Source organism: Leuresthes tenuis, unplaced genomic scaffold (assembly GCF_036924035.1).
Source record: "Leuresthes tenuis unplaced genomic scaffold, fLeuTen1.0.hap1 SCAF_3, whole genome shotgun sequence".
Classification (NCBI taxonomy): domain Eukaryota; kingdom Metazoa; phylum Chordata; class Actinopteri; order Atheriniformes; family Atherinopsidae; genus Leuresthes; species Leuresthes tenuis.
The window spans coordinates 3,079,714-3,103,839 of NW_027325357.1; the positions used below are offsets into that span (position 1 = coordinate 3,079,714).

The 24,126-nt window shown below is 40.6% G+C and overlaps 2 protein-coding genes across 2 annotated transcripts in view; both read left to right on the forward strand.

Annotated features, from left to right (window-relative positions):
• Nucleotides 1-24,126, forward strand: part of LOC140302914 (uncharacterized) — a 163,421-nt gene that overhangs the window by 111,938 nt on the left and 27,357 nt on the right. The window lies entirely within an intron of this gene.
• Nucleotides 53-22,227, forward strand: podxl2 (podocalyxin-like 2). Its single transcript, XM_072381432.1, has 13 exons — nt 53-323; nt 7,463-7,797; nt 7,911-8,244; nt 10,659-10,768; nt 14,515-14,728; nt 14,895-15,050; nt 16,728-16,894; nt 17,027-17,101; nt 17,676-17,832; nt 18,282-18,343; nt 18,848-19,027; nt 20,538-20,699; nt 20,781-22,227. The coding sequence occupies exons 1-13, from the start codon at nt 293-295 to the stop codon at nt 20,838-20,840; spliced, it is 2,043 nt and encodes a 680-aa protein (XP_072237533.1). The 5' UTR covers nt 53-292; the 3' UTR covers nt 20,841-22,227.

The following is a 24,126-nucleotide window of genomic DNA, read 5'->3' on the forward strand; positions in this document are numbered from 1 at the left end:
TGCGACGCCTAGCGGCCAGAAGTAGGAACAGCAGGCAGCCGCAACACTCCTGCTTCCAGCGTCGGTGCCGCAGCAGCGGATCAGATTGTGGACTGACCGCAGCTCTCCCTGCACACGCAGCCCGTCTGTCTGTCTGTCCGTCCGCGTGTCCGTGGGCTGTTAGCCGGTGAACCTGCTCTCCAGCGGGACATGAGGCGGCCGTGAAGGCGGCGTTTTCCTCACTGACACCCAGGGAGCATCTGCAGCTGATATCTGTGCGAGCAGAGCGGAGGCGGGGAGCACTGCAGCAGACATGCCGGGCCTGCTTTTCATCACACTGACGGGTGAGTCTTTTATTTCTGTCCCCGTCCCATCCCTCCATCCCGCCCTGACCACAAACAGCAGCAGTCAGGCAACATTTTTGTGTTAAAAGCACCTTTTTACAAGAAGAACACAGACCCCTCCGGAAATGATGAAGCAGAAACATCTTTGGAGACTTTGAAAAACATCAGACAGGAAGATAAACTCAGCCCTGAGCACTAAATGCAACTTCTAACTCCTAACAGTGATGTTAAAAAGACGTTTTATGCTCATATATCACTATTATTAAGGTTATAAATCAGGGTGTAGCCAGCAGCCTGCAGGCGGTGTTTTAATGAAACAAAGTGGATGCAGGAGGCTGTCAGCAGACACACACTGCAGTGTCTGACACGCACACACACACACGCACGCACACACACAGCAGGCAGGAAGCATCATCATCTTCATCTTTATCTCCAGCGGGATCCAAGTTAGTTTGACTTCTGCTGATTCAGGCCATTAGCGGTCCTGCATCGTCATGGGTGCAACTGAGGCACGTTTTCTGATAAAGGATGAACCAAAACAACGCTTCACTGTCTTTATTGGATAATCCTTCATTATAATTGAGAGAAATCTAATCAAGACTTTCAGATTTGGTGGATTTTTCGCAGGATTACGTCTTTTTGTTGCTTTTCTTTAAAACCGACCACAAAAAACAACAAAATAAAATGATTTGAGACAAAGAAAAACAGCAAATGATCGAATGAGAGGGAAAAAGCTGGAGAGTAACAGCATGAATTACCCAAACAAATGGCTGAATGTCAATATAGGGCTGCAGCTGCACATATTTTCATTGTTGATGGGTCTGCTGGTTCATCGTTTCATCCTGAAAATATCAGAAAACAACAAATATTTTCAGTTAACAGTCCAGTTAATCCTCAGAATAGAGGAAAGGCTCATTGGTGCAGTTTTCCAACCCGCTCACTTATTACAGATAAGCCTAATTTTCCTCAGAACTTTTGATTAAATGCATTTTAATGTTATTTCAGCTCGTATTTTATTGGTTGCTGATTTGGTGAAGAGCATCGGTTTATGAGAATCTGCTCATGTTTGAACTTCCAGAAGTTTCTCTGGTTGTTTATTGGATTCATTCTTTTGTCTGAAGACACATTCCTGCTGTTTCTGGTGAAATTTGGAGGCTAAACGGACTTAAAAGCTGTGGAGAGTTAAGAGCTCACTGTTTTTACAGATTTAGGAGGTAAGAAAACACTAATTATTAAAGATTTAGGAGATGTCTAATTAAAGAGGGAAGGAGATGAATGTGTGAAGGATCTCTCTTGTTTCTCCTGGGAGGCTGAGGTGGATTTGGGGGAGGGTTGTAGCCTCTTATAATCCGATCTCAGGGGTGTTACAACATGGAGATTTGGGGGTTAAGTTCAACCCGCCTGGAACATGCTGTTCATTGCAGAGGAAAACGTCCCGTCAGACTTCATCAGCTGTGAGTTCTGCAGCTTTTAGAGACGTTTACATCCACCACAATGACCCCAAATAAAGGAGTTTACAAGAAAAGTGTTAAATCTAACCGAAATAATGACAAAAAGTCTGTCAAAATAAAGAAAACCAACATGAAACCATATTCCAGGATGTGTCTAATCAATAAATAATCAGAATTAATGGAGTTCTGAAAACATTTGCCCCAGGTTTGGGGTAACTTTAACCATCTGGAGGTAAACCCACCATCAATAAATCAAACTGAATCCTAATCAAACCTAAGAGAAATTTTTAAAGATAACCTTTTAAAAAATGCTTTATTTAAGTCGTCATTTTTCTTTTCTTAACATAAAACCTGACAGAAAGATTAAAAAAACTGAAAGATTGTTCAATAAAACTACAGAAATACTGAAGTAGAGGGAGATCAATAAGCATTTTAGTCAAATAACACGTAATAAAACTGCCAAATTAACGTTGGCTTCATGCCAAACACAAAACCAGTCCTTTTGGCTCCTTTTGGCTCCTTTTGGATCCTTTTGGTTCTTTTGGGTTCTTTTGGTTCTTTTGGGTTCTTTTGGTTCTTTTGGTTCTTTTGGTTCTTTTGGGTTCTTTTGGTTCTTTTGGGTTCTTTTGGGTTCTTTTGGTTCTTTTGGATCCTTTTGGTCCTTTTGGGTCCTTTTGGGTCCTTTTGGTCCTCACAGTCGCAGCTTAAACACGAGCGCAAATAACCGTTCAGTTCATTAAAGTTACAGTGAAATGTTACTTATAGCTGCTCCAAACTCCAGCCTGACTCAGCTTCTACGGTGGCTGAGAAGTGCAAAATACATTAACAAATAAAAAAATTTACATTTTAAGAAAAAACATTAACAAATTAAAAAAATTTAACATTTTAATAAAAAACACATTAACAAATAAAACAAAAATTAACATTTTAATAAAAACATTAACAAATGAAAAATTTTACATTTAAAAAATTAAAATTTTAAGAAAAAAACACTAACAAATTTTTTAAAAATTAATATTTTAAGAAACAAGTGAAATTTGAGGAGACAAATGTATTTTTTAAAAACATGTTTTAATCTTTAAAAACAAATTCAGATTTTAGGAAACAAATCCACATAAAAAAAATTACATTTTAGCCAAAAAAAAACATTTTAGGGAAACATTTACATTAAAAAAAAAACACAAAACAAAGTTATAAAGTCAAAAACAAATGAACAGAAGACAGAAAGGGATCCATCCTCCATCCTCCATCCTTCCTTCCATCCTTCCATCCTTCCTTCCATCCTCCATCCTTCCTTCCATCCTCCATCCTTCCTTCCATCCTTCCTTCCATCCTTCCTTCCATTCTTCCTTCCATCCTCCATCCTTCCTTCCATCCTCCTTCCATCCTCTGTGAGACTTCTCTCCATCCTTGGAGCTGCTCGGATCATCGATTCACAGCTCGAAGGACATTTTTTAGGCCACTGATCTCTCGTGGAAACACTTTGTGAAGCCGAACACTTTCTCAGGAGATGCGTTTGGATTCCAGCAAACAGCCGGCACCGTTTAGTTCCTTAAACATCACAGATCTTCAGCATTTGGACTCTTTAGTTCCTCTCTTTATTGCTTGTTCTCACATGAATTAAAACATATGTGTTGATGAGTCGCTGCATGTAGAGATTTAGGCTTTTCGGGGTCCCCAGAAGATGAATTTGACCAGTCTGTGGCCTTTTCCTGCACCAGCTGTCGGGCTTTAGTTGGCAGGTGTTTATATTCTGGTTCCTCATGTTGTGTTCACTTCAGTTTTCTGTTGCTTTGGTTTTTGGTCTCAGTTCAGGTGTTTTGTTTGAGTTTTATTCTGTTTTAGTGTCATTGTGTGTTGAACTCTGTTTGTTTCTCTCCAGTCTTTGCTGACCTTCAGTCGCTGGTTTGGTTTAAAGTTCTCTTTTCTTCTCATTACCTCTCGATTCCTCAGCCGTCTTGGTCTCTGTTCACAGCTTTTTCCCTTTAATCTCTCACCATTTACTCTTCAACCCTCCCAGTGTTTATAGCTCTCCTTCCTTCAGTCTGTCTCAGTCTCATGGTTTTTGTTCATTTGGATTTTTCTGACTACAGGTTTGCTCAGTAAAACACATTTTGGTGAATTTTTTGCACCGTCGCCTCACAGCGAGATGGTTCCAGGTTCGAATCCCAGCCGGCGCCTTTCTGTGTGGAGGCTGCTTGTTCTCCCCATGTATGTGTGGGTTCTCTCCGGGTTCTCCGGCTTCCTCCCACCCTCCAAAAACATGCTGTCAGGTTAAATGGTGTCTCTAAAACTGTCCTTAGGAGCGAGTGTGAGCGTTTGTCTCTGTCTGGCCCTGTGATGGACTGGCAACCCGTCCAGGGTGACCCCGCCTCTCGCCTGAAGACCTCTGGGATAGACTCCAGCCCCCCCAGCGGGGCTAGAAGATGGATGGATTTCTGAGCTTGAAAGTGAATTATCTCAGCAACCGTCTGATGGATTGTCCTGAAGTTTGGCTCAGAAGTCCATGCCCCCCTCAGGATGAGTTGTAATAAATCTGGTGATGGTCACCAGTCAGGTTGGGTTGGGCTGCAACACATCAGCCTGAACTAAACCCTCAGTAACGCCGGAGAACTTCATGTTTTTTGCTCCTCCTCCAGTTCTTTGATGTAACACCACGGGTATTAAAACAAGCCTTTTGCCTTGCACGTGCACAGCCATGCACGTGGATTTTTATGGCACGTTGTAAGAAGCCATCAAAGCCCACATAGATGTGAACCGATCGTGCATTAAAACGTCGGCGTGCACGGCTGGAAACTAAAGTCGTGAACTGCGGTATCTCAGCCTCAAAAGCAGTTTCAGGTCCAGGAATGTGGATAAAAAAGTAAATGTTAAGGAAAATGTGGATTAATCTGTATTTCCATCCTCTGCCAGAGCAGATATGAACAGCTGATGTTGCTATTAGTGACTAATAGTGATTAATAGTGATTTATCCTTTTCCACTGCACTTTGTCTCATTATTATTATTGTTTCTATAACTTTTCCTCCTGTTGTGTGTTGTTTTATTTGATCTAATTTAGCAAATTATTATCAGTGGATGAAAACCTACGTAAGGATCTGCCTAAACGACTCTTCAGACATTTAGTTTGCTTTATGTGGTGAAATAAACTGTGATTACTGTGAGTATTCTGAGTTGAACCACATTGAGGACTTCATAAAGGTACAGAAAAGGCACCAGAAGCAAATACAACAGCTGATTGTTGTGTTTTCAACATCAAAAGTGAAATAAGCTTGAAATGAGCCAGAATCAGGAGGAAATAAGCTTGAAATGAACCAGAATCAGGAGGAATGAAGAAATAAGCTTGAAATGAACCAGAATCAGGAGGAAGAAATAAGCTTGAAATGAACCAGAATCAGGAGGAAGAAATAAGCTTGAAATGAACCAGAATCAGGAGGAAGAAATAAGCTTGAAATGAACCAGAATCAGGAGGAAGGAAGAAATAAGCTTGAAATGAACCAGAATCAGGAGGAAATAAGCTTGAAATGAACCGGAATCAGGAGGAAGGAAGAAATAAGCTTGAAATGAACCAGAATCAGGAGGAAGGAAGAAATAAGCTTGAAATGAACCAGAATCAGGAGGAAATAAGCTTGAAATGAACCAGAATCAGGAGGAAGGAAGAAATAAGCTTGAAATGAACCAGAATCAGGAGGAAATAAGCTTGAAATGAACCAGAATCAGGAGGAAGGAGGAAATAAGCTTGAAATGAACCAGAATCAGGAGGAAGGAACGGATGGAGCCGTGTGTCCTTAGACTTTGGGGGGGGGGGGGGGGGGGGGGGTTTACTGTTGGGTCAGAGCTTAAGATGCTGCCGACGTGTTTCAGACATGTTGGACATGATATCATAATCTGCTCGGTCAGCCTCTGAGGTCAGACGGCCATCTGTGGCCCCAGACAGCGAGCGGCGAGGAAGACGTGACGAGGACCACAGAGCAGGGCTCTGCTCCTCCGTCTGGGATTAGTGATGAATTAGGGATGAATGTTTGGCTGGAAGTTTGAAATTCAGATGAATGAAGGGAGTTAATGAATAAAAGCGTGTAATTCACATATAAGGTTGGTTATTTACGACCATTTGAGCCGCTAATGAGACCAAAACCTGAGCTTGAATCCTCTTTTTAGGTTCAGATTGAGTGTTTTACCATCAGCTTCTGGATTAAAACCATACTTGTATTAATTAATATTGTCCTGGTTTGATTTTCGTTACTTTTCTTCCTGTGTTTGCCTCTTAAGTTTCAGTGATTACACATTTCCTCACTCATTTCTCTGTGTTTTGACCTCTTCTTGCTCCTGTTTTTTTCCTTTTATTTTGCTCATGTTAGAGTAGTTTTTTCCTGGATTCTGCCTTTGACAAACCCTTCATTTCAGCTGACTTTGACTCATGTTTTGCCTGTAAACTTGTTTGATTTCACCTCTAACAGGTCGTCATTTTATCGTATATTCGCTCATATAATAATTTATTAACAGTTTATAAAGGTTTAATTGCAGGTGATTAACTTTGAGAGGTTCATTTGATCAAGGGAAAGGAGATTATTGATGTCATATTTATGCATTTAACAGCAAAACTGCAAATTTTACACATAATTCGGCGTTTAGTCTAAAATTTAGGATAAATCACATCAAGTTTGCTGTTAAATACTGATTATTGATTAACTGCCGTGTTTTTCAGACGGTATGTAGTCTAAAGCAGGAATATAGCCGCTTTTTAATCACACGTTCACATCAGGAACTTAATCCATTGAGGATAATTGTTCATGTATTCATCTGTGTAGTTACAAGATGATTCCACAAGGGGGCACACCAGAGAAACCAGGCACCATCCAGACTAAAACACACATTTGTCGATGGAAGAATGAACAAAAATTATATGAACAGAGACTTTTTTTTTGCTTCCTGAACTTAAATATGATTCTGAACCGAGGCCAACAGTTTGTTAATTGTTTGGTTACCTTTAATTATTTCGTGAACTTTGTTTTAGTTACGAAGTTTTTTACATGAGTGCAGAATAATAAAGTTGTTATTTTGCCCTTCAGACGCAGAATAAACACGTATCTGTAGTCAAACGCAAGTATATTCCTGACCCAACAGCCCTCTGACTCTCAGTCATTAATTAAAGATCAGTAAACAAGACTGAAAAGGATTTTCAGAGACCTGGAAACCCACAGATCATTCCTATAATGGCTGATTTGTGGATATATTATAAATTGTGATAAATTAATTAGTAGTTAGTTAATTGGTGAAATAAAGACAGATAATGCCTTATTTAGAGGCTGCATCCTCTAAGCCCCGTTCACTCCGTTATATGGATCTCCAGTTATCAGTTATCGACTTTCACCAAACTGTTCTCAGTGAGCAGATGAACGTATTTCATGCCAGAAATAAGGTCCAGGTTTAAAAATACCGGAGTTCCCCTTTAAAGAGAAGGGAAAATATTTCAACTTAAGTAAGGATTTACATACAGATACCCAACAAATAACACTGAGATCACCAAAAGTCTGTGGCCTACACAAAATCCTGGTGTAATGACAGATCCTGAGCTATGATAGGCTGGATCAGTTTATCAGGAGGGGAGGGCTAGGACCTGAGAAGCATCACAGCACATCAATATCTGAAGACATTTCCACATAAAAGTGCCTTTTCTCTCTTTCTCGTAGCTCTTCTGACCAGCTGTGAAGCCCTCAAACTGGGTTCCTCCCAGCGCGTCATACCCCTCAGTCCTCTGGTGGCTCCGCAGTTCCAGGATGAAGGCCAACATCTCATCCAGGAATTAGTCAGAACCAAACGCCACTCAGTCAGCGAGTTAGTGCGAGCCCAGCCTAATTTGGTTCATGATATGGGTTGGCCGGAGGTCCACGAAACCTCCCGTGCACAGGCCAAGATGGAGTCAGCTAACTCCTCCCAGCTGAGCAAACCACCCCCTGCAAACCAGGATGTAGCCAGGATCCATGCTGCTGTGGATGAAAGCATGGATGTGGAGGATGAGATGGAGGTGAGGAATGAGCTTAAATCAGGCCTTTAGCTCCTTTTATCCAAAAGATTTAAGATTGCAATGTTCTGAATCTAGTAGGTAATTTGTTTGTTTTAATGTCTTCCCACTTGCAGCGTATGGTTCATCTGGCAACCCCCCAGGATGCAGGAGGCCCCAGGGGACATCCAGAATCCACTGATGCAGAGATGGAGCTCTTTGGTGGGCCGGGAGCTGGCGATGCCTCGCAGGAGGCTTCAGGCTTCTATGGACTGGACACGGAGGACAGAGAGGACCAGGAGAGAAGAGGAGGGGAGGACGAGTGGGAGAAATACACAGGGGAAGACAGAGAAAGAAGGGAGGGGGACACCGGAGAAGAGGAAGATGAAAAGGAAGGAGGCACATCCAAACATGGTGTCCTAGACGTCTTGGAGGTCAACCACACAACACCAGACCTGGATGCTCTGATCGGTTAGTAGAAATCCTCACATTTGTCTCTTTTGTGCCTTTCAGAAACATATCACAGATCACAATAATCATTTTGAATCCAACATTTTTCTTGCCAAATATGTCAAAGTTAAACATTCAGTCTGGGCAGACAAAAGCCTGTGAGATCACCAATGTATTGAGAGCAGGATGAGGGAAGGAATGCAAAGACTGTGGGTTATTCTGGGCTCACACCAAACGATTTCCACAGCCCCAGACTAAAAACTGAGTCTTTAAGAGTCTAACTGGAGCCTTTAGGAGTCTAACTGGAGTCTTTAGGAGTCTAACTGGAGCCTTTAGGAGTCTAACTGGAGCCTTTAGGAGTCTAACTGGAGTTTTTAGGAGTCTAACTGGAGCCTTTAGGGGTCTAACTGGAGTCTAACTGGAGTCTAACTGGAGTCTTTAGGAGTCTAACTGGAGTCTTTAGGAGTCTAACTGGAGCCTTTAGGAGTCTAACTGGAGCCTTTAGGAGTCTAACTGGAGTTTTTAGGAGTCTAACTGGAGCCTTTAGGGGTCTAAGTGACAGTCTTGGTGCGCTCCCGTCATCTGGATCGTTAAGTTTAAGGCGGTAATCTGCAGTCTCTCCCCAGTCTTGAGCTCATATCAAACGTGTTTAATATTATCGCAGGTCGCTGTGACGTAACACAACCAACAGCCAATAGATGAGCTCTGACAGCATCAGAAACAGGAAAGCAGACAGTCGATAACAAACATGTCGGCGGACGTAGAAGAACGAGCGACCAGCAGGTGGAAATGGACTGTCCGTGCCCATATTCTGTGGCGTTTTCTCTTCTTTTTGTTGGGTTTTTCACTACAAACCACTGCACAGACCAGAGCAGCTGCAGCTAAAAGCTGCTTCTCCTCCATTTTTGTAAAACTTCTGCTGAGCATGATGGGAAAAAATCTAAAAAATCTAGTTGTAGTCTTGTAAATAGTGACCCTACAAGATTCACACTTTGTAAAATCTTTAGTCTGAGGCTCGTCTGGGACTAAAAACTCTAAACACTGGTTTTTAGATGTGAGCTGATAGTCTTTCAGAGTCTTTTCTAAAGTCTTCTGGTGTGTGTGTAGCATTAGTTGGTCCATTTATCCATGACTGTATGAACCACTTTTCAGTAAGACTTGTTTTGAAGTTTGCCCATCGATCCATCCCTCTCCCCAACAACACTCTCCAGCTCCTCCTTAAGGTTACTTAAGGTTTTCCCAGGCTAGAAAGGATATATTTTACCTCCAGCATGTTCTACCAGGAGATCAGATACATGAACCACCTCAGCTGACTCAAAAGTCAGCTGAGCTGTTTGACCAAAAGAAAAGAAAACAAATAAAAACAAAAGCAACAAATTTGGGAATTTGGAGCACAGGTAAGAAGTAAACAAAGCAAAAGGAATAAAAGGGCTGGCACAAAGCAGAATCCAACCTCCATCACAACAAATCACATGACAAGTTGAAGTCAGAGCTGTGTATTCATGGTCCCTGACTTTAGTTATTCTCTCTTTTAATTTGTTGAATTAAAATCGAATACCTGTAAAACGCCATATATTCCTTCTCCCTCGGGCCTTACTTTGTGTTTAAGCTAATTGGCAAACAACAGTATGCTAAGTGTTAAACAATGACAACAAACACAGTAAAATGCTTGCTTTATGTGATCCTACATTCACATCATGTGGAAGTTATTGATGACACACATACCCTGAGTTAGTCTATGTACCAAATTATTTACAGACTCAAAGGTCAACTGAGATAGCAGTGTTTAGCATTCATCATTTAAAATGTAATTTGTTTGGATTCCTGTTGATATTCTGTTTTTTTTCTCCACTCAAAGCACAATAAAATATCATCATAAAAAGAGATAAGTTAAATATAGAATCTTGTCACTAATACAAATGAATAACTTATTTAGGTAAGCTAACAATTACAGTTGTGAATGGTAAATGCTAGCTAGCATGCTAGCTAACGGAATAGAATTTCTGTCAGTTGCTAATTTGTAGCTATGCTAATTTAAACAGAAATTACTTTGTTAGTTTAGCATGTTGCCTCAGCTACATAACAGTTTAAAGTTAACTTTCTAACTTAGTTTACAAGTATTTTCACACAATTCTACATTAATAAAATGAGCTATTAGTTTTGTAATTTTTCTGATTAGGCTAAGTGTTGCACACTGGAACCTCAATGGAACATAAAGAAAAGAAATCACCTCACTTTTCTGTTAATTTTCTAATATGCAGAAACCTTAGCTCACTAAACTCCTAATGCATTATATCACATAATTTTAGCCATATTTGTTCTGTACAACTTCTGCACATTTCCTGTTTTTGACAATAGTACATTGTCAAAACCTTGTGACAGAAGACTCACAAAAAGTATAAAATGTTTTTTACTTTTACATTTATATTATGCAGGTTACACTTCATCTTTCCATCCAACCAGCTCCAAAGTGCCCAGCAGTTCCTTCCCATCTGAGGCACATGATTCTGGGCTACAGGAGCATCGTGGATCCCCGATCCTGGAGGTGAGTGGCTTGTCTGCACCAGTTTTATTGATATTTATGCTGCTATATTACTGTAAATATCTCTGCTTAATATGTTAAAGTTTGATATTTTAAGGATTCTGATAATTAATTGTCTTTTCTATAAAAAGGTCGGTAAAAACACCCAATACCCCAAACATATAACACACAAGTTTCACTGCGCTTTTCTCAGATGATCACAGAAAATACACTCAGCCAAGCCCCAGTTTGTGCCTATAAATAAATCATTCTATATTTTGCTTTGTTACTGATTATTACAAGCACAGAGTAAAGCTCAAAGTAGGAAAATCAGCTGCATCTGGACTAATTGCAGTAAATCTGAAGTGATCTGGGGCTCACTTACTAAACCTGCACTGAAATAATTTGCTTTGTGTTAAATTTCTCTTTGTGATTCCTGTTGGCTCGTATCAGCTGGGTTATCAGTTATTCTTAAAAACATCCACAATTTTAAACCCGAATCCTTATGTCACATGATATCTGCCAGAATTGATTCCTTATCTCCCTGCTGTGACTGTCACAATCCTTTCTGGCACAGTCCATACTGCTACCTTGTTTTACTGATATAATATGTTGTGGAACATCTGTAAATTAGCATTTTCTGCTACATTTGAACCACAGAAAATGGAGACGTTTTAGTTTTGATGTTACCAAACGATAAAAGACAGAAAAAGTCTTTATTTATATTTATTTGCTTTAACCTCTTTCTGCAGTACTTCTTTTTAATGCTTAATAGCTTTACAGAACGATGGTTGATGCCTTTAATGGAAGAAGACACTTGTGCTTTACTGATTATATATAACATGATATAGGATATGATTGAATTAAAGATTAATTCACACATTTATTAGGCTCAATGATAAAATAACAAAAAAAAAGTGGATTTATTTTCTGTTTTATGATTAACCTACGGTACTATGAATTCATTTTATTTACAGCAGCAGTTAAGAAGTTAAGTTCTGAGTTGGTTTGAGACATTTGTTCAGAAAAGTTGAGTTAATTAGTCAAAAATGTTTTTTTTAACAAACCAAGGATGGTTTGAAACAAGGAAATAAACAAGTACAAAGAAGGAACAGGACAGGAGAACCGTGGGGTAAGAGACTAACAAACTGCAAATGACTGAGGGAACCAGAGACATAAATACTGGGAGGGTTGATGAGTGAAGTGACGCCAGGTGAGTAATTAATAGGAAACAGGTGTGCAAGCGACAAGGCTGAGACAGCTGAGGATATCTGGAACTGGCAGGAACTGAGTAACTAAAACTAAACCAAGGACTGAAAGTAATGAGAGACTAAACAGAACATACATGGAATTAAAATGAATGAGAAACATGAACAAACAGTTAAACACATGATGACACTGACTGAAGGACTTGGGGAAACTAAACAGGACATGAGAAGGTAAAGCTCAAAGTAGGAAAATCAGCTGCATCTGGACTAATTGCAGTAAATCTGAAGTGATCTGGGTCTCACTTACTAAACCTGCACTGAAATAATTTGCTTGGTGTTAAATTTCTCTTTGGGATTCCTGTTGGCTCGTATCAGCTGGGTTATCAGTTATTCTTAAAAACATCCACAATTTTAAACCTGAATCCTTATGTCACATGATATCTGCCAGAATTGATTCCTTATCTCCCTGCTGTGACTGTCACAATCCTTTCTGGCACAGTCCATACTGCTACCTTGTTTTACTGATATAATATGTTGTGGAACATCTGTAAATTACCATTTTCTGCTACATTTGAACCACAGAAAATGGAGACGTTTTAGTTTTGATGTTACCAAACGATAAAAGACAGAAAAAGTCTTTATTTATATTTATTTGCTTTAACCTCTTTCTGCAGTACTTCTTTTTAGTGCTTAATAGCTTTACAGAACGATGGTTGATGCCTTTAATGGAAGAAGCCACTTGTGCTTTACTGATTATATATAACATGATATAGGATATGATTGAATTAAAGATTAATTCACACATTTATTAGGCTCAATGATAAAATCACACAAAAAGTGGATTTATTTTCTGTTTTATGATTAACCTACGGTACTATGAATTAATTTTATTTACAGCAGCAGTTAAGAAGTTAAGTTCTGAGTTGGTTTGAGACATTTGTTCAGAAAAGTTGAGTTAATTAGCCAAAAATGTTTTTTTTTAACAAATCAAGGATGGTTTGAAACAAGGAAATAAACAAGTACAAAGAAGGAACAGGACAGGAGAACCGTGGGGTAAGAGACTAACAAACTGCAAATGACTGAGGGAACCAGAGACATAAATACTGGGAGGGTTGATGAGTGAAGTGACGCCAGGTGAGTAATTAATTGGAAACAGGTGTGCAAGCGACAAGGCTGAGACAGCTGAGGATATCTGGAACTGGCAGGAACTGAGTAACTAAAACTAAACCAAGTGAAAGTAATGAGAGACTAAACAGAACATACATGGAATTAAAATGAATGAGAAACATGAAGAAACAGGGTTAAACACATGATGACACTGACTGAAGGACTTGGGGAAACTAAACAGGACATGAACAGACCCTAAAACAGAATGCATAAAGAATAAAGCTCAAACTAAATACCAGAACTCAAACAGAACCGAGAATAAACTAGAATAAATATGACAAAACCCCACAAACAACAGTTTTGGTTCATGAGCATCGTGAGGTGATGCTGAGCACATTTACAGACGTCTCTTTATAGTAAACTTGTGCCTCGTATAACTCTAACAGCATTAAAAAAATGCTCTTATAACTAATGCTCCCCTCACACCAGAAGACTTAGAAAAGACTTAGAAAGACTATCAGCTCACATATAAAGACTAGAGTTTAGAGTTTTTAGTCCCAGACTAGCAAAAAAGACTTGTAGGGTCACTATTTACAAGAATACAACTAGATTTTTTAGATTTTTTCCCATCATGCTCAGCAGAAGTTTTACAAAAATGGAGGAGAAGCAGCTTTTAGCTGCAGCTGCTCTGGTCTGTGCAGTGGTTTGTAGTGAAAAACCCAACAAAAAGAAGAGAAAACGCCACAGAATATCACTCGTTCTTCTACGTCCGCCGACATGTTTGTTATTGACTGTCTGCTTTCCTGTTTCTGATGCTGTCAGAGCTCATCTATTGGCTGTTGATTGTGTTACGTCACTGCGACCTGATAATATTAAACACGTTTGATATGAACCCAAGACTAGGGAAAGACTGGTATGAAACGCGGTCGCTGACTGCAGATTACCACCTTAAACTTAACGCAGATTACCACCTTAAATTTATGTTTATGTTTATGCATTTAGCATTTAGCAGACACTTTTATCCAAAGCGACTTACAGGTAGAGCAGATAGGATAAGGGGGTCTTGCCTAAGGACACCTACTGGAGGTATTACCTTTCATGCAGATTACTACCTTAAATTTAACGCAGATTACCACCTTAAATTTAACGATCCAGATGACGGGAGCGCGCCGAGACTCCAGTTAGACTCCAGTTAGACTCCAGTTAGACTCCTAAAGACTGTCAGTTTTTAGTCTGGGACTGTGAAAATCGTTTGGTGTGAGCCCAGCATAACAGTGATGGTAAATTTACTTTTACATTATTCAGCGTATCATTTAATTACTTTGGAGCTTCTCTCATGTGGTTAATGATGACCTGACTGTTATTGCTTTGAGGAAATTTAGAACAAACATGAATTTGAAACCTGCAGCTTACAGAACCGTGTCCTCTGCTTTGAACCTGATGTCTGCCATGCAGGTGGATCCTCTGGAAAGGGGACTGTGGGAGGGAGAGAGGGAGGAAGACGTTCAGTCCAGTGGCTACGGAGTCCTTCACTCCTCCATCACTACAGCTCACCCAACATCTGCTGCTGCTTCCACTGCTGCAGCCGCCGGTGGAGCCTCTGTGGGAACCGCCACCCCAGAGACCGACACAGGCACAGACTTTGGGCTGCTGGGCAGTTTCACAAAAGGTATCTGAAAAGGGTTCAGTCAGCTCCTCAGTGTGGAAGGAGATCTATCAGGAGCCAAAATCAATCACAAATATATGAACATACATTTAGTTTGAATCTTTCTAGGGTACAAACTGATCTGCAAAAAGAAAGAGCATAATTTTTTACCTCTGGATTGTTGCTGCAGATGAGACGGAGGAGGAGGAGGAAGAAAGAGGCCTGACACACATGGGTGTATTTACCCAGAATCCCACTGCACCGGAGGTCGGCTTGGCTCCCAGCAGAGAGCCTCTGCAGCCGAGTATGGAGGAAGAGGAGCAGCTGGGTGAAGACGGCCAAGAAGGTGAGCACTGATCAATTAAATTCAGTTTTATCTATGCAGCACCAAATCACAGCAAGTGTCATCTGAAGGCACCTCAAGGATACAGTCCAATTAACTGTAATACAATTATAATCCAATCAAATCAAATTCATTACATCCAAATTAGTTCATACAAAGCCATTAAAAAGGTTTCTTAGCTAAAGAAACCAACAGATTGCACTGAAACTTCTGTAATACAATAATAATCCAACTAATTCAATTTCAAATTAGTCCAATTCAAACAGAAACAATTAAAACAGTTTCTTAGCTCAGGAAACCAACAGATTGCACTGAAACGTCTCTCTGATCCAATCCCCCGTCCTGAGCTGCACGAGGCGACTGTGGAGAGAAAAAACTCCTTTTAACAGGAAGAAACCTCCATCAGAACCAGGAAGGGTCCATCTGCCTGGACCAGCTGGGGCTGAGAGGACAGGAAAGAGGGGACAACAAGCAGCGTAACACCAGGCCAGAGATACCTGCTGAGAGAGAGAAACACAAGTTAATGACAGCAATGATGTCAGAGGGAGGAGAGGTGCATCATGGGAGCTCCCCCAGCAGGCTGGGCCTATAGCAGCAGAACTATGGGATGTTTCAGGCTCACCTGAGCCATCCCTAACTATAAGCTTTATCAGAAAGGAAAGTTTCAGCCTGATCTTAAAGGTAGAGAGGGTGTCTGCTTCCTGAAGCCAAACTGGCAGCTAGTTCCACAGAGAGGGGCCTGATAACTGAAGGCTCTGCCTCCCATTCTGCTTTTAGGGGCCTGATAACTGAAGGCTCTGCCTCCCATTCTGCTTTTAGGGGCCTGATAACTGAAGGCTCTGCCTCCCATTCTGCTTTTAGGGGCCTGATAACTGAAGGCTCTGCCTCCCATTCTGCTTTTAGAAACTCTGGGAACCACAAGGAAACCTGCAGCCTGAGAGCAAAGTGCTCTGTTGGGGAAATATCCAACTGTGAGATCTTTAAGATGTGATGGAGCTCGGTCATTAAGAGCTTTATATGTGAGGAGAAGAATCTTAAATTCTATCCTGAATTTAACAGGAAGCCAGTGAAGAGAAGCTAAAACTGGAAAATATGATCTCTGCTGTTAGATCTCATCAGAACTCTGTTTTATATGTGAGTCAAAGGACAGATCCTGGTCAGAAATAACTCCAGTGTTCCTCACTGTAGGGAAATACCATCTAGAGTAATTATAAAGCCAGTTTGTCCCTGAGGTGCTCAGGTCCAAAGATAACGACTTCAGTTTTGTCTGAATTTAGAAGCAGAAAGTTCTGACTCATCCAGGTCTTTATGTCTTTAAATTAAACCAACTGATTGGTTTAATTTGGTTTCATATACAAGTACAGCTGAGTATCATCAGCATAGCAATGAAAATAATCGGTCCAAGCACAGAACCCTGAGGAACTCCATGGCTTACTCTGGTGTGCGAGGAAGATTCTTTGTTTACATGAACAAACTGGAATCTTTGAAATAAATATGACTGAAACCAACCTTATACAGTTCATTTAATCCTAATAACATGTTCTATCATCCCCAAAAAACACTATCCTGGAGTTTGAATTAAGTGTCCAATCTTTAAGTAACGAATGCACTTTTACTGAGTGATCAGTGTCAGTCTATAAAGAGTTTGGAGGCTCTACTAAATGTTTGCTTTCACTTAAGGATTTGGACTGGAAGACAGAAGCAAAGAGGTGGAGAAGGAGAAATGGAGAAAGATGGAAAGAGAAGGAACAAGAATCAGACACATCATCCCCCTCACCACAGATCCTTCCCCCACCAACGGCTTCACCGAGCCGGAGCTCGACCCTAATCTGGAGGAGCCACGGCAGGTACATTTAAATCAACCTTAAGAAATGTCCGGAGATCAGGAAGAATAGGAAACAGATACGTTAAATCTTTCCAAACATGTTAAAGTTACTGAAAAGCACCTTTCTGCTTTTTTCTGACTGTGAATGTTTCAGGTGGTGTGTTTAAACTGGAGTGAACTGGCTGGACGGGGCTATGTCATACTTAACATGACGCAGAACCTGAACTGTGTAAGTACAAGGACTCATATTCATCTGAAACATCATGTATGGATCAAATCTTCATCTATAAATCAACAGCATAGAATTACTGCACCGACTTCTTGTTTTCCTGGTATTTTATAGATTAATTCAGGATGCTTGTAAAGAACTTTATATCGCGAAAATTTTCCAAAAGAAGGAAAGTATTCTGATGGTCATAAGGCTGCTGGCTGTGTATGTAACTCTATCTTCTCAATCCCTCTTCTGTTTAATTTGACCTTGTGTTTGATCTGAAACTAACAGCTCAGATATGACAGCATCCTCCATTTACTCCCCCTAAAATCATCTGTTTTCATCCGTCACTGAAACAATAGCCAGAGTTTCCTCGGTCAGAGCGAGATGAAGACCTCCCGCTGAGTTTTACAGACACAGCGGGAGGTCGTCTGCTTTTGTGCGTGGAGCTGCGACAGAGGAGGGATCCCCACTGCGGCATCTGTTGCCATGGCAGCAGCACAGAAAACAGTTGTCACAGCAACATGTCAGACATCATCCAGAAGGACAATCAAGTAACATGGACAAAAATGTGTGTGTGTGTGTGAAACAGGAGGAGTTTCGTGCAGTCCAGGGCGTACGGTTGTTGAAGATCATAGAGCGAGTGTTTGCTCGAAGAATGAACACCCCAGAAGGATCGTGGGTACTCTACCTGAGCAAACCGACACACCAGCAACACCAGCTGCTCATGAATGTGGCGTCTGGACAGGGTAAAACACACACACACACACAGAAACACACACACTGTAATCGTTTCTGCAACCTGCAGAGAAACAGAGATAAATCCATCCACTCTCCACTTTATCGTCTTCATGGGTGCGGTGGCCTGGAGCCTTTTACAGCCGTGCAGCCCATTCAGAAGCAGTTTAACCCAAAGACTTTGACTCTGAAAAGAAGCCAAAGCAACAAGAGCAAGAGCTTTAAATGAACTGCTATATTAACCTGACTTTACATGCACAGTCACGAGAGAAAGAAAGTTAACAATCTTTCATTTTTCAAGTCCTCAGATGAGTTGATGCAGTACCTGCTCAGTGTCCTGCTCATGAAGCTCTGGCACTAAATGAGAGCATACTGTCACATCCACTCTTACATCCACTAAATAAGCAGAGACGTGGGCTCGTTGGACTGTTTAAACAGTGTTGAACGTGTTGTCTTTCAGGAGTTATTGCCACCCAAGATGTGCTGGACATGCTGGGGCAGATCAGGAAAAGCCTCAATAAGGTGCGCTAACCTGATTCTTTTAAATCTCTCTGCTGGTCTGCGAGTACAAGTGCAGCCAGAGTGCATTTGTTTTACTCCATCCAAATTATTTTTACAGAAACAGAATGTATCTCGATGCCGTGCAGAAGCGTTTTCTTTCATTTTATTTCATTTTATTTCTTCCACATCAGATTACATACGTAAATGTTTTACCTTCATCAACACTGTTCGTTCCTGACGAAACAACAGCAAAAACATCTCCTGTAATCTGTTCAATTTGAGGCTAATTTGAGGTTTCTTTTCACAGAAATAATCACATGCAGAACAATAAGAAACCGTTAATACAGCAGGAAACTCTTACCAAGATACCAAGTTACCAAGATTATTGTAGGAAAAAAGCAACAATTATAATGAGACTAGCTCTATGTTTACAGAGCAAATGAATTTACTGCGATTGGTTCCACATTTAACATTATATTTGTTCTGCTGGGAATCAAAACGTGTGACTCTCTGCCTTTTTGTCAGGTGGGCATCCAGAACTACAGCGCAGCCAACAGCTGTCAGTCACGGCCCAGAAAGACACGCAGCGACTACGGAAAACTCTTTGTGGTTCTCGTCATCATCGGCTCCATCTGCATGGTCATCATCACATCTGGAGTCATATACATCTGCTGGCAGAGGCGGCTGCCTGCAGCCAAGACCATGGTAGGTCAAAACACACGCCTGCAGCCCTCGACCCTCTGATATACACCACCGTCTCCGCATCTCCTCATGTTTAATGTAAAATAACGAACCGTGGCTTTAGTCAGAGGAGAACAGAAATTAAATGTTTCCTCTAAACTATTGAAAATGGCACTTAAAGGGGAACTTTTAAACCTAGACCTTATTTCTGGCATGAAATACGTTCATCTACTCACCAAGAACAGTTTGGAGAAAGTCGGCGTCCTTCGGAAGATATTTAGATAACTGGAGATCCATATAACGGAGTGAACGTGGCGTAGAGGATGCAGCCTCTAAATAAGGCATTATCTGTCTTTATTTCACCAATACTTTAAGAAGAATGAATGAATGAACGTGTGCTATAGCTCTGTTAGCTCATAGCTGCTGTTATGTGGCTACTTGCAGCTATAGGAGAGCTAACGGAGGGATTTCTACACAGGCACTCTACTGGGACCACTTCAGAGTTCCCCTTTAAGTACTCTTCCATATTTTAAGCTATTAAAATGTCAAAACATTCAGTTCATTCAGGAGAATGGTGCTATGACTTATGGTTATTAAGCATTTTCAGAAGGTTGAAAGCGTTAAAATGGTTGGAGAATCCTTGAGTTGTGGATGGAGATTGTTATCCCATCTGAGGCTACATTCACACTGCAGGTGTTAACGCTTAATTTTGCATGGTTGTTCACATTATAATTTAAAAGCGACGCACAGAAGAAGATGTGACGTCACACACAACACGCTGCGCTTACAGAAGTAAATATGATCACATGCCAGCGTGTTTATCAATTCTAAAGTTGTTGTGTAATCGGAGCCAACAAAATTATGAGGATTTTAATTAAGTCCAAAAACTTTCTTTCCACTTACAAGCTCCATTAAGAGTGTTTGCCATGCTTGTTTTGTCCATTGTTTACATTTATTTCACCGTGTCCCTCCTCCTCTGACGCAGAATTGTGAAGTTCGTCTCACTTTAATGATGTAAAAGTCGGATGAAATGCGACGTTACCGTTCAGACTGAGGTTGCTTTGACAAACATCAGGTATATATCCGATTTATGACCACATATGAAAGTGGCCTGGGTCTGATTTAAAAAAAAAAAAAACTGATAAAATCAGATATGGGGCACTTCAAATGGACCCGAAAGGCAACATAGAAAGTGAAAACAGGACGGGCCCAGGATGGAGCCTTGAGGAACTCCACACCTAAGTTTATGTGGACTGAATAACTGAAGAATCAAAGTAGAATCTCTTCCTTTCAAATATTGCGATTCCAGACCGCCACCATCCCATCCTTTCCAGAAAACAGGATGTTTTTATGTTCCTTTACTGTTTCTTAGTTGAATAAAAGAGCATAAAGAGCAATACATCCTCCAAAGGGCAGCTGAAGCCAGTCCATTAAGCCAATAACTCTTAGAGGTAACTTACTTCTCTCGGGTTAATTTACCAGCGTTACGGACTGAAAAGTTCACTGAGGTGCATAAACATTTGTCACATTTCAGTACCGTGCTGAGGAGCTTCATTCTGTGGAGAATGGTTACCATGACAACCCCACACTGGACGTGACCAATGACAGCCAGCCTGAGATGCGGGAGAAGAAGCCGAGCACCAACGGGCTCGCGGGGGTGGGAGAAGGAGGCGGGGAGGACAGCAGTCGCTGGCAGGTGATTGGATGATTGATATTGGAGAGAAAAATGATTTGCTGTCCCATGACGAACATCATAAACACTTTATTTATTTTTCAGGTGTTTGTCAATCAAGCAGCAACTGAGGATGACGAAGAGGAGCAGGACACACACCTCTGATTGATGAAGAGGTGTCTTATTAGATGATGATGCTGAAAGGAAAGAAGAAGAAGAAGAATGTGACGGCAGAGGAGAAGTAGAGGAGAAAGAAATGTCTTTGAGAGGAGGAAATAAAAAGGAAAAACTAGTTGATGGGAGCAAAAGGTTAAAAACTTAGAAATTATGTCCAGTTTAGCAAGAACTGAGCATAGGAGGTGCTTAGCTGGAGGAGTCACTGATGTCATCCTGGAGATTTGACACTTGGCAATACACGAGAAACTGAGAAGTCTCTTCAGATGTAAATTAGTCACAAAGTTGAGAACTGAAATGAAAAAAAGAAAAACTACTCGATGTTAGATAACGCCGCCCATCACATCCAAACACCTCAGTTTAGTGTGCCTTACGCTCTTAGCTCTTTGTGCTGTGGCTGCATGAGGCTATTTTAAACGATAGTGACAAATCGTGGCACGATGCATCTTTATCCACCTTTAACCTTTGAATGTAGACAAGCTTTTATCAGTTTTGTTCTCAGTTTGAGTCGCAAAAGACCCGATCTGGGGGTCAGAGTATCAATTTCCACAGCTCAAAGTAGATGATAGGAAGTGCTTAGCAACGGACGTAACTACGTAGTAGTTTTACATATATGACAAGATGATCTGACAAAGTACATCATTATAGATTAAAATACCCAGCAATATTCCCAAGAAATATAAGTACTTTTTATTCATAGTATTGACATATTTCTTTTTAATAATACAATCACTTTAGTGATATTCTGAATGTAAAACTTGGAATTAAGTGTTTTTCCAACATGCCATTGCTGTGCATTACAGAAAAAACCTGCTGCCGTGTCGAAGTATCTCCTATAGGGGCAGGAACATCTGATGAAGAGTGTCTTGATAAGTATTTTAGCCTTGAAATTGTCAGTGGTTTTATCCTGATGACGGTGACAGCGGTCGCTCCTCAGCTGCTCCTCCAAAGCACTGAACAGAGAATATCGCTCGTAGCAACTGTGAAAGTAAAGTTTCGGCACTTTATTGATTCCCCTTGAAAATGGTGACTATCATTGAAATGCTGCATCATGTTAAATGTATTACATACAGTGACTAATATATCTGTAATTTGCTTTTAATAGTGGTTGTAACTACTTAAACACGTCTTGTGACGCTATAATTGTGCGCTATTAGCCTAATGTGCTTTTTTTTCCCCCCGTAGAGTTGGAATGGCTGCTGCTTGCTGTTGGCTGAATCTTGAGGCTATGACACATGGGCAACATTCACTTCAAAATCATGAATATATAGTTAATGTGTCGAGGTCAAGTCACTAAACCCCAGTCCAGGTCGAGCCCAAAGTCTTCAGTATTTCAGTGTTAAATGTTAAGAGTCACCAAGAATGTGTCCTCACATAATTTTCTGAGTAAAAAAAGTTGGGTCACTCAGAAATGAAATGTCTAAGCCACAATGGTGATGCCTGAGTCTGCAGCTCGAGCCGGTTCATTACAGTCGTGTTCAGGTATCAGTGTTCACGTCTGAATCAGCTAAGCTGTCTGAGTCATTACAGTAATATCCAAAGCTGCTCTTATGCCCCATTTGTCATGTTAAAGTCGCAGTAGTGATGTGCACGTCACAGGCTCTATGTAAAAGATGAATGCAGCCTCCTCTTCTGGAAAAGGAAGTGCCTGCGTTCTTTCTAATGGCCAGCAGGGGGCGAAAAACAAGTTTATAACTGTGACGAGGGACTTTTGGATGCTCCTTTCCCTGACCTCCTGCATGCCCACCACAGGACAAACAGACTTAAACAGAACTAAAAGGATGCTTTATCCACCAAAAAGGCCTGAAAGGACCTGATGTTCTTGGGGCCAGCTTGAAAATTAGGGAAGGAAGCTTCGGTTGTTGTTGTTTTTATTGTGGTCATATTCTAAAGCAAATGTATGCATACCCACAACTCAGCACTACCCTGTAGGAAAGTGCCACATTGCAGGTTTACATGACTGCAGCTGAGCACATTTCCTCCTTTAGGCTGTGACTGGTTACTATAGTTCAGACTCCATCCATCCATCTTCTACATCTTATCCAGGACCTGATCTGAGCCGAGGTCTCCAGCCCTTCCATAGGGACACTGAGGCGTTCCCAAGCCACCAGAGTGATATGATATTTTCAGCTGTTCCTGGGTCTGATATCCAGATCTAAGTTATCTAATCTCCCTGCATCTTTTCCCCTGAAGTTAAACGTTCTGGGTACTTTTAGTCATTGTGAAGCTTAGGAAATGATGCTACTTAACACCTCAGCATCAATAAATATTTTCCCCATGAGTTTAGGGTCTCAATTGATAGTTTCAAGTCCTCCTCAATAAAGTATAATGCTAAACTAAATAAACTAAAATGTCACTAAATTAAAGTAGAATTGCTGATGATAAGCAGCTCATTCAGACGTGACACTGACATTGGGGTCAGATTCATGTAAAGCAGGTTTTTTTATGAGTTTGATGCTACAGTTGCACGTCTGCATTTCATCAAGGTGTTTTACTCCTTTGACTTTTTAATAATACTGTACAAGGCTTCATTATGAATTATGCTGAGTGTAGTTTGTCAGTCAAGCAGGATTTTTGGGGGTGTTCACGGGGTCTGGGAGTGTAGATTTTCTGTTTTAAGAGCATAAGAAACAGCTCAGGCAGTCCTCTTATTATCTGCTGGGAGAAAGAACAGATCAGCATGTAGCTTCAGCTTTGCAGCAAATACCAAAATAATAAAACACGCAGCTGATGTTGCTTTGTTTGATAATTAAAAGGCTTTGATAGAAACCAGTTTTGTTGCTTTTTTCCCCTAAAATTAACATTCTGATCACTTCAACTTTCAAATGTTTTTCTTCCCACAATCTGATGCCAAACTTCTGGATGTTTGTTAGTGATGCCATTACAATTAATCAGGCATTCGACAGTAGAATAAAACAAATAATTAGATTTTTACCCAGTTTTTTGTCAAACATTTTGTTGTATTTATTCATTTTGAATCATTTCAGTTCAGTTTAGTCTTTTCTACATACTTTTTGATCACACATAGTTTATTTTTTTTGTTGCCATTGATAAGTGTGAGAAATAAAGTTTGAAGAAAATGGGTTGTGTGTAATTTCTTGTCCCTGAAATCCAGAATTGGTGTAGAAAACAACTGCAGCTCAGCTTTCAGTTCACTTGGAGTGTTCAGATTCAGATTAAAGCATAAATGACCAACAACAGGTAGTTATATTTGTAACACTGACCCCTGTATGCACTGATTTAACCATTTTAAAACATGAAACTCTATCTTCGTGAT

Coding starts and splice junctions, on each gene's coding strand:
- podxl2 (XM_072381432.1), top strand. CDS start 293: ATGCCGGGCCTGCTTTTCATCACACTGACGG. Junction 17,102..17,675: donor TGACGCAGAACCTGAACTGT/GTAAGTACAAGG, acceptor TGTGTGAAACAG/GAGGAGTTTCGTGCAGTCCA. Junction 18,344..18,847: donor TCAGGAAAAGCCTCAATAAG/GTGCGCTAACCT, acceptor CCTTTTTGTCAG/GTGGGCATCCAGAACTACAG.